The 14518-nt window shown below is 47.0% G+C and overlaps 1 protein-coding gene across 3 annotated transcripts in view; it reads left to right on the forward strand.

Annotated features, from left to right (window-relative positions):
- Positions 1–14518, forward strand: part of LRRC2 (leucine rich repeat containing 2) — a 42320-nt gene that overhangs the window by 5644 nt on the left and 22158 nt on the right. For all 3 annotated transcript variants that reach the window (XM_047695717.1, XM_047695723.1, XM_047695708.1), the window contains exon 2: positions 10036–10179. In XM_047695717.1, the coding sequence (XP_047551673.1) occupies positions 10055–10179 (125 nt within the window). In that variant the 5' untranslated portion in view covers positions 10036–10054. The remainder of the gene's footprint in view (positions 1–10035; positions 10180–14518) is intronic.

The following is a 14518-nucleotide window of genomic DNA, read 5'->3' on the forward strand; positions in this document are numbered from 1 at the left end:
GATTTTCCAGTTTAACAAATTACCATGAAAACAATGGGTGTTCCCAGGGAAACTCTGACCTTGCCACAGAAAATGTAATTTAATTTAGAATTTGGCTGCAATATTGTGACTATACTGACCATACTGACCTCCCTTGAGTATTTAGTCTTTAATAACCCTATTGTTTCTATCAGAAAACTCCCTCTGTGTTCTGGCTCTGGGGTCTAGGCAGCAGCCTCATGTGAGGGGCGAATGGGATTTGTGCATCATGAAAGCCCCTTGTTGGCCATGTCATTGTTTCCTCTGTACACTGGTGTCACCAGGAATCCCTATGGTTATAGATACTCCCTTAGTTCCAGCGAGGCTGATGATGGGTGCCTTATTCACGTGGGGGCTATGCTGGGAAGAATGCTGTGGAAAGCCTGGAGCTGGTCTGCCCAGAGGAAAGAGAGGCCCTGGGGGTTCTGATGAGCAGGTGGGGACTGTAGGGTTAGGTCTCTCTCCCCATGGATGTTCAGATGACCAACTGCTCCGACCTCAGCTCTGTCCCTCAGACTGTGCATACACTGTGCCCTCTGCTTGGACACCACCCCTTTGCTGCCGTCCCTCTCCCAGCCTGGGCAAGGAGGCACCCAGAATGGCTGGGCACCTGTATTGTAGGGTTTGTCGGGTCTTCTCCCCAGATCCTTTGTACCTTAGACTGTCAGAGATGTGAGCCCTGTACACAGCCTCCCACCCGCCTCTGCCCAGTCTGCCATTTGACTAGAAGGGGGAGGATGAGGTGACCAGAAAGTGCCCCTCCCGCCTGGAACCCTGGCATTCGTCTTCTGAGTGGGGACGAGTGCTCTGGTGCCAGGGGACATGTTTTTCCAGTCATGCCCTCTGGCTTGGACAGTGGATGGCTCCATAAAAGGGATTCCAATGTACCTGGGTTGTGGAGGGAGTGTGAACAAGTATTCAAGCAAATTCTGCATCGACAGTCCCTTTCCCCTTCCCCAGGGTCCCTGTGGGACTGCCCAGAACCCTCCTCTCCACACACACTTGAGGGCATCCCTCCTCTTCTGACCCCACAACCTGTTCCACCTCCATTATCAAATCCACACGCAGTACTGAAATGTATCTCTGTGAGCATCTGTTCTCTCCAGATGGAGAGCTCAGGGGCAGGGACATTCATCCTTCCCCATTTGATGAGTGCCCATAATGTCAGTTATTTGGGCCCAGGAATCAAAGAACAGGGATGCACACCAAGTAAACTGGCCCCACACACAGGGTTTCTCTGTTGAGGTCCAGAAGCAGGAGCCTGTCTACATTCCCTCCAGGGCTGCCGTCTGTCACCATCTGTCCCCTGGTGACCGCTCAGGGTCAGTGGCTGACTCCCATCCCACGTCTGGGGCTTCTCAGGTGGCTGCTGCTGTCGGTGAACTGTGGCCCTTCTCTTCACAGTCCACGGTCAAAGTATAATTAAACCAATGAGCAAATAGTTCAACTCCTATTATGTGCTGTGAAGTGAATTAACAACAGTCTGAGAGATAAATAATCTGAGAGATAAAATAACGGGGGGATCTACCTTAGGTGAAGAGGCCGTGAAGGCTGTGCTGAGGAGAGAAGACTGAAGCTAAGTCTGGGTATGTGGGGTGCAGGGACGCTAGGCAGATGGGGGAAGAGGGTCTAGGCAGAGGGCATAGTGTGTCCAGAGTCCGAGGTACGAAATAGTGCGGGGTGGGTGAGGCACTGAGAAGGAGAGTGCTCAAGGGCGGGTCATGCCAGAGTCTGACCCAGGCCCTGGGATCTCCCCCTCACCTGGGAGGGAAGTCTTTGGAGCGCTTGATCCACGCAGTGGCAGGATCTCATTCTCAGCAGAAAATGACTCTCACTGTTGTGCGACAAATGGATTGGACGAGGGTGAGTGGGAAGTCAGGACACCAGCTGTGAGGCTTTTGCATGCCTGAGGCCAGCTGGGGCACTAACTGGTGGTGAGAAATGCGTGCCCTCTAAGACTTGGGTGATACATTGGGCTTGCAAACAAGCGAGCATGTTTGCGTACATGGTCTTGCTCCCATGGTGGACAGGGCAAAGAAGTGGAAGGCATAAAGGAGTGACCTCCAGGTAAGGACAGAGTCAAGGTGAAGAATTGAGGCAGCCAGGAATGGTTAGATTCTAAGGGAGGAACTCTGGAAGGAATTGTGTTTCTCTGAGAAATGCGTGAGACGTCCAAGTGGGCATGTCAAGGAGGTGGCTAGATGTAGACACCAGATGTTGCTACACATTGAGACTGAGTCTTATTTTACTGTCCATGTGTTAATGATTTATTGCTACATAACAAATCACCCCTGACCCTTACAGCTTAATACAACAAACATATTTTGTCACTGTCTCTGAGGGTTGGGAATAGCTTAGCTGAGTGGTCTTGCCTCAGGGTCTGCTGAGATGACTTTTGGGGCTGTTACCATCTGAAGGCTCAACCGGGGCTGGAAGATCTGCTTTTAGACAGCTTCCGCTCACGTGGCTGCTGGCAGGAGGACTCTGTTCCTCTCCATAAGAAGCTTCTTGCACAGGGCTGCTTGAACATCCTCATGACACAGTGGCTGGCCCGAAAGAGAGAGGAGTGCCTGGTGGGACTTGGTCTCGGAAGCTGCACACCATCACTTTGACCACACTTTATTCATTAGAAGTGAGTCACTGAATTCAACCCATGCTCAAGGGGAAAGGAATTAAGTTCTACACTCTTAAAGGAAAGAATATAAAGGAACTTGTGGGTACAATTTTAAAGCCATCGTATCCACAAAGCAAAATCTAGTTTATTGTTCACAAAAGCTGGGATGTGCACACAGGACTGGCTGGTGTATTTGTATGGCAGGGGGGCACCGCTGGAAGGGGCTAGCATTGTGAGCCATGGAGACCAAGTTGGAGACCCTACCTCCTCCACCCCCACATTCTCCTCCACTCTCAGTGTCTGTCTACTGGGCCAGCTATATCTTGCTGTTGCCCAAGGCCCACGCTGGTTGCTCTCTACATGTTGGACACTCTGCTGTTGGGAATGGCTGGGCACCAAGCAATGGAATCTTTGCTCGGGAGCTGGTGACTTAGCAAGCCCACTTAGCCTTGAGCCAGCTACCGATCTGGAGCTGGCAGGAGATGAGAACACACACACCGGTATCTGAGTGTCACCGGGACAGAGAGTGAAACTGACTACAGCAGCTCCTCATTCCCAGTCCCTCTGCGTGCTGACCTACCGGGCCTTTCCCTCTTGGGCCAATCAGTCTTGTCCTGAGAATGTCTCTAGTAGGTGGCAACCCAGCAACAAAGCAGAGAAGCAGACTCAGGGCTCTGGCAGGCCCAGGGCAAGTCAGCAGGGAGGGGCAGGCCAGGAGTTTTCTCTTTTGTGATCTAAGTGCCTACAGAACTGCTTCCATTGTGCCAATTGGCCTGTGAAGCCTACAATATTTACTCTCTTGCCCTTTACTGAAATAAAACAGTAAAGCAGTAAAGCAAAATGTTTTTCCAGGAGGAATTATCCTTTCTACTGTGAATCAAACTTTTGAGACTCTGATTGTTGATGTGTCCACTCAGGATCCAGAACTCCAAGCCCTGGAGAAAAATGAGCCTCAGGGCACTCTGCCCCAGTGTCCTTTCTGCTGCCATGAGTGATGTCACTGTCGTCCTCTCCTCTCTTCTAGTCTCATGTGTTTTCTTCTCTTCTGTGGCTATGGACCGTGCAGCCCCAAATCTAGGGATCCGTGTTCTCGTGCTTCAGCTGTAATACAAAGCCAGATAGATCTCCAGCAGGGAACTGGAATCAGATGTTCCCTTGAGTCCATGAATCTTAGCTGTCAAATCCACTAGGGCTCAGGCTAATGCTCTGCATTTCTTACGGTGCCTCAGGAGAGTCTGCTTGGATGTAGTGTTTTCTCTAGGAGGATATTGCTTTATTTGAATTGAGGTTGTCTCACACCACATCCTGTAGAGGTGAATTTCTCTTTACTGCTTTGGAATAGTGTATCATGGTGCTCTTTCTATAGTTCTGGAGAAACCTAATGCTTAGGAAATTGCATTTCATGGATTTGCCTGAAAGGCTGTATTGACTGGAGCTCATGCTACAAAGAAGAGATGAGCTTTGTAAATTCACCAGGGGACCGTCTCTCTTTCCGGAACCTGCTGAGGGACTGGTCCCTGTGTCCCGTCCTTGATATCTCCCTCCTCTCTGCTCCCCAGTGTGGCTTTGTTCCAGAGGGAGTGTCTCCTTTCTGTCCTGGACTGACTTATTGGCTCCTATTATAAAACCACTTTTCTGATCTGACACCCACCCATAAAAGCTACTATCTCCAGGGTTGATCTTGAACCTGCCCTGTTGTCTAGGGAGGCCTAGATTGAGCCCTGTCCTGCACAGGACACCAAGGGCGGGGCTGGACCTGGCATTTTCAGTTGGTTATTTCTTAGCCTCCTAGGCTTTCTGGGCAGTACATGCAAACCTGTAGCAAACATGGTCATCTCTCACTGTTCTTAGAGCCTCTATGTTTTGTCACACACATTTGCAAACAGAACATCTCACAGGTGACCCTGATTTAAATTCTGGCACATTCAAAACCCTCTTAATTGAAGAACAGAAACTCCTTCTCTGTTTTGCAAGATACAGGGGAAATGGGGAACATGGTTAGATGACAAATAGGATATGCTCTTTCCCATAAAAATACTGACACTAATAGTGATTTACAAGTATTTAAAAAACAGAACCCAAAGGCATCAAGAAGAGACCATTCCTCTAGCATGCAAACTTGAATTACATTTCTCCAAATGAATGCATGGGAACTAATGAGCAATGGTGTGTGTGTGTTTAAGGCACAGGCAGTTAATGGACAGATCTGGCTACTCCCCAAGGACTTACTGGTCTAGGAAAATGACAGTCACTCAACAGCAGAGGCTGAGCCAAGGTTCACACACCCTGAACAGGGAGCAATCTTCCAGCTTTAAGTACCCTGGGCTGCCTGGGCTGTCCACATTGCTCGGAAAGCTCACTTTACTCTGGCTTTTTTCTTTGCTTTTATGTGTAGACTTGGATTATGTGCAGAGATCGCCTCAAAGCCTTTGAGTCTGCCTGGTTCGTTCTCTCTTCTAATTTTTCTCCATTTCAGGCTGGGGACTGTGCTCTCTTGTGTTCAGGCTGGTGCTTAGCATACTTCTATGGAAGCTTTTTTTTGGTCAAAAGCCAAAACCTTAAGACGTTTGCAGCTTAGGTGCTCCTGAGCTGAAAATGACAGAGTAAGGAACATGGTAAAAGACAAATGACATGCAGTGGTTTCTGGTTCTGGGGGAGACGGAGTCAGGCATCCTCCACCACGTCTCTCCCATTGAATGTGGTTCTAAAACCCGGAAGGAGCACACGGAAGAGGAGTATGAAGACTCTGAAAATCAGCTGGTGGAAACAGAGTAAGGGAAAGACCCCAGAATTCCAAGTACAGAGAGCCTGTGGTATGTTTCCCTTTTCCCCGCTCCAGTGTTGTGCTGCCTGGACTCAAGGCAGCCTGGAACCCAGAACTGGGCACAGGGCTGCTGAATGTCACTCCAGGAGAGGAAAAGGGGACCCCTCATGCTCAGAGAGAGAGGTCAATCCCTGTTTTTCTTTTCTCCATCCTGTCATGCCTCAGGCCCCAAAGGATTCAGTGGTAGCAGGAGGTGCAGGGGCATGGGGGTAGGGGGTTGATAGTGGAGGGCCTCAGTCACTCAAAACTTTGAGAAAAGGGGTTTTTCCTTTTGCATCCGAGGAGTTGCAGGCCCCAGAGAGTGGAGAAAACTCTCATTGCTTTTTCTATCCCCAGGGCCTCCTGCTACTTGGCCCCCCAAAGTGGGTGCACAACAAAGCCGGGGGACTAAAGCCCCAGCTCTCTGGCCAAAGGACTGTAAAAGGGAGCCCCAGCAATCTAGAAGAACTGGGGGAACAGAGGAGAGGGAAGAGCTCTGAGAACAACCATAACGTTGTTTAGAGCTCCTGGGCTCATCCCTGAGCCTTCCCTGGGGGTCTGGCCCTTATCAGCATGCCTTCTGCTGTTTGAGCTGAAGGCCAGGGTGGACCACGGCCTCCATCCCAGACGGCCACTGGGGGACGCACATGGGCAGTCGACCCGTACAATCTGAGGACAGTCCCCCCTGGGAATTCTAGTCCCAGAAGGCGGGAGGAGGGACTGTGACATCTGAACTGAACCACCACCTACTGTGTCAGTCATCAACGTAGTGCCTCTTGGCTCTGAACATAGACTTCAACGTCTGTGCTGTATGACACACTGTGTGGTTCCTTGAAGTACTTGTCCTTTTAAAGTGAACAACCCGTTCAGCTTTCTCAGGGGACAGCACTAGAGGGACAGTACGGTGGAAGGAGTCCTCCTGCCTGTTCTGGTGTGGGCAGGAGGGGGCCAGCAGGGGTCTGGGTACACGAGCTGGCCCCAGCCCCAGGCCCAGAACCTGGTCCTTTGCAAATGGACAGCCCTGGCTAGCAAGAAGCTTTCTGCAGTGCTCTCCACCTAGAAAACAGAGCCCTCGTGGAGCCCCTGTGCTCTGAAGGCTTCCTATGACCCTGGACCCACACTGCATATGTCTGCACCCCTGGTCGTTGGTCAGGTGGCCTTCCACCCTGGGGCGGGGGGGTGGGGTGGGGGGCGTGGCCTGTCAGTTGCCCAGCCTGACCAAAGCAGAGGACTACCCTGCTGTCCACTGCACTGAGCTGCAACTTCTAAAACGAGGTTGGAAGCCCTTCCAAGTTTGTCCTTTCTGGAGTCCTCTCTCTCTGCCCTCAGGTGTGAATGGAAAGAGAAAGGACCACCAACAAGAAGTTGGAGATAAAAAGAACTAAATGGCAACTTTAGAAATAAAATAGACAATCCCTGAAATAAAATACTCCCTGGATAGACTCATAAACATAATGGAGATGATGTGGGGAAGGTGTGGGTCATTTGAAGATGGATTGCTGGATATTAAAAATCTGAAAAAAGAGAGGAAAAGAGATGTCTAAAAAAGCCAACAGCCTCAAGAATCTACAAAATGATATTGGAAGGGCTAATATTTGTTTTGTCTGAGTTCCAGAAGAGGGGAGCAAGAGGGCAGTGCAGAAAAAAAAAATAGTTGGAGAAAAAAAGATGGCTGAAAAATCCCCAAACTGGGCAAAACATAAAACCTCCTGACCAGAGGAGCTAAGGAAATCCCACACGGGATAAACCCAAAGAAACCCATGCCCAGATTTGTCATAATTAAACAGGAAACTCAAAGACAAGGAATAATTCTCAACAAGTCGTGGGAGAAACGTGACGTGTCACCTTGACGAGACTTATGGTTCCAACTACTGCACCTTTCTCGTGGGAAACCATGGAGGCCAGAAGAAATGGGCAGTGTCTATAAAGCGTTGAAAAGAATTACCTCAGGATTCGCTATCCAGCAAAAACCATCTTCAGGACTGAAGGTAGAAAAAAAAAAAGGAAAAGAGGAAAAAGAAAAAAAAAGGAGTGAAGGTGAAAAGAAGATATTCAGGTGAAGGGGAACAGAGGTTTTGTCAGCTGAGGTCTCTGTCTGAGGGGACTATTTGGGGGAGTTGTTTAGGCAGAAGGGAAATGCTACTAGAGGGGACATGGGACAATAGGAATGAGGGAGGAGCCACAGATACGGTCCATATCAGGGTAGATGTGATGGGCTAGCGTCCTCCTCGTGAGTTCTTTAAAAACATTTCAGGATTGGAAGCCCAAAATAGAACACTGACAGATTCAGTGCGTGGGACAATGGCAGCACCGAGGCGAGAGCCTAAGGGACCTCGGTGGTAGTAAGGTTTCCACGTCTCACTCCAAGGGGTAAAATATTGTTTCTTTCTTTCTTTTTTTTTTTTTTTTAAAGATTTTATTTATTTATTTGACAGACAGAGATCACAAGCAGGCAGAGAGGCAGGCAGAGAGAGAGAGAGGAGGAAGCAGGCTCCCTGCGGAGCAGAGAGCCCGATGTGGGGCTCCATCCCAGGACCTTGGGATCATGACCTGAGCCGAAGGCAGAGGCTTTAACCCACTGAGCCACCCAGGTGCCCCTAAAATATTGTTTCTGATGGGCTATGAGAAGTGAAGCCAGGAGCTTATCTTCCCTAGGGCAACCATGAAAAAGGAAAGACTACACTGAGAAACAGAGTCCAAAACATAATAGAGAAAATAAATTGAATACTAAAAAGATGTTCAGATAAACACAAAAGGAGGCTGGAAAGTGTAAAGAGAAAACAAAAGAGGAGTCCAGCAGAAAATGGGTAATAAGTGAATTTAGACCTAAATGCAAAGTATCAGTAATTATGGTTAATGTAAGTTGCTCAAATACACCAATTAAAAGACGTTGTTGGAATGTGTGAAATAAATGATCCAATAAGATTCTGTCAACAGGGGCTCCAGGCTGGATATGACTATTGATCTCAGGGTTGTGAGTTCAAGCCCCACAGTGAGTATGGAGCCTACTTAAAAAAAAAAAAAGTAAAAGGTTCTGTCTACAAAATCTCACACCAAATATAACCATGTAATTAGGTTAAAAATAAAAGGATGGAATCGAAGAACATTTGCGAATCATGTATCAGACAAAAGACCCGTGCTTAGGACATAGAAAGAACTATTACAAGTCAACAATTAAAAAGACAAATGGCCCAATTTAAAACTTGGCAAAGGATCTGAATAGACATTTCTCCCAAGAAGGTATAAAAATGGTCAATAAGTACATAAAAAGATGTTCAGTCAACCTCATTAGCTGTCAGGGAGATGCAAATCGAAACCACTAGAGACCACTGCCCCCACCTACTGGGACGGCCATGGTGGGAGAGAGTGGAAGAACGAGAGTGGAGAGGATGTGGAGACACCAGAACCCTCATGCTCGGCTGTCAGGGCAGGAAAATGAGGCTGCTTTTTTGGGGAAACAGTCCAGCAGTTCCTGATAAGGTTAAATAGAGTTACAGGACCTTCCAATGCCTCTCCCATGTTATTGACCCCAGAGAATTGAAAACATAGGTCCGCACAGAAAGATGCATCTCTTGTACCTTTGCCAGCAATCTCCCTGAGGTAAAAGGATTTTAAGGCAGACAAAAGACAGTCCCAGATGTCAGAAATGAAGGGAAAGATGGAAGTAAACCGGGGCCAGCATTTTCAGCTTGTTAGACGAAAATGATGGCTCTCCAGCCTACCACTGCACAGACAGAAGCCGGCTCTCCCACTCAGCCTGGCAAGCCCTTCATGGGGAGTACACAGCTGAGTCCAAAGATCAAATATTTGCTTTTGTGTCCCCACGGACTGCCGTTTAGAAGCATCTGGAACTGGAGCGGAGAATATTCAACAGCCCTACAATTCACTGACTGACATGCTGTGTGTGTGCGTGCATGTGTGTGTGTGTGTGTGTGTGTTTTATGATTAACTCACAAACATACTCTTGAGTCTGGTACAGTCCTATTGGAAAGATGAGATGCTAGAAAATTCAATAGAACATGGAACCAAGAGGCTTATGGAGGGCCCAGGGGGCTTTGGGAACCCCCAAATCTGGCTGAGAGGTAGAGATACAAGTGTGACCTTCTAAGGAGCCACAGGCTGGGTGTTGGACTTGACTTACCCAGAATACCATCAGGCTTTAAGAACATTAGCAAACTGCCATTCTGGAATTCACAGGGCATTTCATCATTACTTATGAGGATGGATTCATTCTTGTTTCATTTCAAAGTTCATGCTAAAACTGGGGTGCCTGGATGGCTCAGTCGTTGGGCGTCTGACTCTTGGTTTCAGCTCCATTCGTGATCTCAGGTTGTGATCTTGGAGTCCTGGGATCAAACTTCAGTGCGTTGTGGTCTCTGTGCTCAGCCAGCAGCCAGGAGTCTGCTTGTCCTTTTCCTTCCACCACCACCTGCCCCCCTCCCACCCCACTCTCTGAGCCCTTTCCCCATCGCTGGTTGGCACATGCACTCTCTCTCTCTCTCAAATAAATTAAAAAAATCTTAAAGAAAAATAAAGGTCGTAAGAAAACTATTTTCTCTTGTGTGTGTGTGAAGCTGACATATGTATGTTTTTTAAATAGGTAATTTCATGCTCCCAAAATGGGACACAAAGTGGTCGTGTTCGACATTTCTGTCATCAGAGCCTTGTGGGAGACGCGCGTCAAGAAGCACAAAGCTTGGCAGAAGAAGGAGACAGAAAGGCTCGAGAGAAGTGCATTGGAAAAGTATGTGTTTTCTCTACTTGCCTGTAGCTCCTTTAGTGAGTGTGCTGTGGTCATGTACAGTCCCACATGCATTCCAGGCACCGTACCAGGCACGGGGTGCATAGCGATGACACAGTAAACTCTCTCCCATGCCCTGGAGCAGCTCAAAGGTACTCCCTGTCATGTATTTCCATCCTTACTTGTTGAGGTGAATGTGGGCTAAGACTTGCTCTACTGACACCATTTTTTACTTGGCTGGACAGGAGATAATTTGACTATGCTCGTGTAAACTCATGATACAGGAGGAAAAGAGAGTGACATGTATATGAAATGAAGCTTATCACTTTGGAAAAACTCCATTTGGGATAACCTAGGGCCACACAATTGACTCAGCTCTGCACAAATCCAAGGAAGTAGGACCAGTTGGAGAGGTTGCACATTCCGGTGGCTTTGCATCTGACTTTTTAATTCACTATGAAGGAACCAAAACTGGAGCTCTTGCATGATGTGTGGAGGGTGTGGTTTATATAAGGAAGGCAGAATGGGATTCTGATCAGCAGACCCAGATTCAGAGGAGGTCCATAACCCTATCTCAAGTTGGCAAAGGTTGATATTTTTCTGTGCTTTAAATTTTTTTGAAGATTTTTTATTTATTTGACAGAGAGAGAGAGAGACAATAATAGAGGGAACACAAGCATGGGGAATGGGAGAGGGAGAAGCAGGCTTTCTGCAGAGCAGGGAGCCCTGTGTGGGGGTTGATCCCAGGACCCTGGGATCATGTCATGAGCCGAAGACAGACTCTTAATGACTGAACCACCAGTCATTAAGGTAAAAACAAAATGTGTAAGATATGAATGTCTCTCTGTTCTTGGCTCTCCATTCTTATGAACTATCTGGATCAAACCAGTACCTATTCTGATCGTGTTTGATAATTGAGCTGTTACTGTAAGCATCACAGCCGTTCCAGGTGGTTATCCTTATCCCCAACTTGAAGATGAGGAAGTTGGGACCCAAGTGTCTTACCTGAGTTGACACAGCTGGTAAGCGGAGGAATTGGCCAAGCTCTTTTCCCTGCACAACGCTGCAATCACACATAGTTGGGACGTTCTTTTCACTTGCACTAATCTGAGGTTATCCAATATGAGATGAATCTTGAATTTAAGAATTGGAACCTCAGACCGGGCAACACCTACGGCAATGGGTCTGAGTGATCTACACTAGCACGAATTACATAGGTCCCTGGACCCCGTGAGCCCAAAGTGTCACTCAGCTCTGCTCCGACCTTCTCCATACTCCTAGCATCTGGGTTACTCTAGGGTAGGACAACTTCCTAAAGGGGGACCCAAGCCCTGGGGGTTTTGGGGGAAAGTGTCTGTAGCTGATGTAACCCCCTGAGGGTTCTGGAAGTAGGAGGCATCTGCAGAGAGCTAGGGTCCAGCTGCTTTGGAGTGGTTTTTGCCTTTTGGCTTCTTTCTTTCATCCTGCTGTGAAATGACGTTGTAGACAGCTTCCCATGGTTCCTATGTACCAGGTTGGCCCTGAATTGGGCTGGTGCCATGTCTTACTTATCTTGCTTGCCCTAAGACAGAAAACTTCTTAGGCAAGTTAGGTTCTTCTAGCTCAGGATAAGAAAAACAGCCGTCAGATTGGCTGGGCAGGTGAGGGTGAAGTAGGGATAGTGGAGGGAGGAATGTGGGGGTTCAAGGAGCAAGCTGATCGGCTTCCCAGGACCTGCAAAAAATGAACGTATGAATGAATGAATTTCCCTTTTTGGCAGGTGTCTCTGTTTCCGTACTGCGATTCATGCTGCGATTCTTAACACTATTTGTAGGGTAATCTTTAGTTTCTCAAGATCTGTTTCCTGTGGGGGAAATGAACATATTGAAAACCTGACAAATGCCTTATCAGAAAAAGTAATTATCTGGTTAATTTAATTTTATGAAAACAGGCTCTAGCTTGCTCTGTGACCTGACTTCATGGTACTTCATTTTGTAAGACTGTCTTTATTTCATGAAGCATGTATCAAAACTTAAAAATGATAAGCGGAGGGACACCTGGGTGGCTCAGTTGGTTAAACATCTGGCTTTGGCTCAGGTCATGATCTCAGGGTCTGGGGATCAAGTCCCACATTGGGCTCCTTGCTCACTGGGGATCCTGCTTCCCCCTCTGCCTGCGGCTCTCCCTGATTGTGCATGCTCTCTCTCTCTCTCTTTGACAAATAAATAAATAATATATTTTTTAAAAAAAGGATTATAAGCAAAGATACAATACAGAATAGCGTCCTGCCTGGATGAAATTGAGTCACTGAATGGGAGAAATAGAAGAGCAGCTGGAAGGTTCTGAGTGAGGAATTTCTCATCCGGGAAGGCTCTCTGCCATCCAGGCTAGGATTGTGGGTTCGTTTCTTAAGGGAAGAGCACTTTATTTGCACATTTACTGATTTAATTAGTGAAACTGTAATGGCATTGTTTTACATGTCTTGTATTTGAAGTTCTGCTAAAATTGATTCAAGGGGATGATTATTCATTTATACAGGTGATAATGTATAAAGACAAAGACAGTTTATTCATGTATTTATTTATCTCTTTTGATCTTTTTTCCCCATTTTTTTAAAATTGAAGAGCAGCCAACACACTATGTTACAGCAGTCTCATGTGTACAAAGGAGCGATTCAACAACTCTATTATCTTATGCTAGACTGCTTACTGATTTTAATCACTCTGGAGGAAGAGAGTGGAATTAAAAAAAAAAAAGAGTTTATAGTCTTGACTCTCACCAAAAAATAGTTTATATTCTCATGGGGTTTCGGAGGGAATGGGATAGAAAACATTTTTTTTAATTTATTTTTTTAAAAGATTTTGTTTATTTATTTGACAGACAGAGATCACAAGTAGGCAGAGAGGCAGGCAGAGAGAGAGGAGGAAGCAGGCCCCCTGCTGAGCAGAGAGCCCTACACAGGGCTCGATCCCAGCACCCTGGGATCATGACCTGAGCTGAAAGCAGGGGCTTTAACCCACTGAGCCACCCAGGCGCCCCGGATAGAAAACATTTAAAAAGAAATCCCCAAAGGATTTGGTATATGCTTCTTTTTAATGAGATGTGACTCATATCTTTCCTTTTCTCCATTATATGTTAGCTGCCCCCAAATAGGTGAGCCATTTATGTTGGTTTGTTGTTCGCGATACAGGAAGGATGCATTCTGTAAAGCTTAACGGGCATCGTCTCATCACATTGGCAGCGAAGCCCTTCAGACTCAGTCTAAGAAATGAGTGTAAAAGAGATGTTAACCTGAAAAGTGCTTGGTGAACACAAGGCTTGGTGAACAGTGTCTGTGCTGTTGGCTGCTGCCATTTTGGGGGGATTTCTTCTTTCCTTCAATCTGCATGTCTTAGACCCAGGGTCTGCCCCACAGCCCTGACTGCTACAGTCTGATCTAGAACCATAGGTAGGCATTTACATTGATTTATTTAAAAAGATTTATTTAGGGGCGCCTGGGTGGCTCAGTGGGTTAAAGCCTCTGCCTTCGGCTCAGGTCATGATCCCAGGGTCCTGGGATCGAGCCCCGCATTGGGCTCTCTGCTCAGCAGGGAGACTGCTTCCTCCTCTCTCTCTGCCTACTTGTAATCTGTGTCTGTCAAATAAATAAATAAAATCTTTAAAAAAAAAGATTTATTTATTTATTTATTTATTTATTTATTTATGGTGGGGAGAGAGAGGGAGAGAGACAGACAGATGCAGGAGTAGAGGGAAGGGCAGAGGGAGAGAAAGGAGAGAGAGAATCTTAAACAGGCTCAATGCCCAGGGCAGAACTGGACACAGGGCTCGACCCCAGGACCCTGAGATCATGACCTGAGCTGAAATGCTTAACCAACCGAGTTGTCCAGGTGGCCCTAGGTATTTACATTTTTTAAAATCACATGGTATTAAAATATATTTAAACTATACAGAAGAGCTAATAATGAAAAGCCCATCCTACCACTTTCTCCCAGTATAAAATTCATCTCTCTCCATGTGCTGGCATTTTTAAAAATTTATACTTTTATGACATTACATGGAGATGTCATAGGTAGATCCTGAAGCCCTGCCTCCTTGATAGCCGAGTGCTTACCTCAGCTCAGCTCGCTGTGACTAGGACCTTGGTAAGGTGGTAGCCAGGCTAGCCAGGGCCATCGGCAAAATATTTTTTCAAATGCTCCTCTTTCTCCCAGCTTAATGGCAAGCTTGAAACTCCAATGATACCCAAAGTCATTTTGGAAGGGCAAAAAGTGTACATGTAGACCTGGGGAGCCAACCCTGCCAAAATTCAGGAACAAATGTCCCAGGCAGACAGAAGAGCAATGCAAATACTGAGGCATGGGTT

The sequence above is a fragment of the Lutra lutra genome, chromosome 1, assembly GCF_902655055.1.
Source record: "Lutra lutra chromosome 1, mLutLut1.2, whole genome shotgun sequence".
NCBI lineage: Eukaryota > Metazoa > Chordata > Mammalia > Carnivora > Mustelidae > Lutra > Lutra lutra.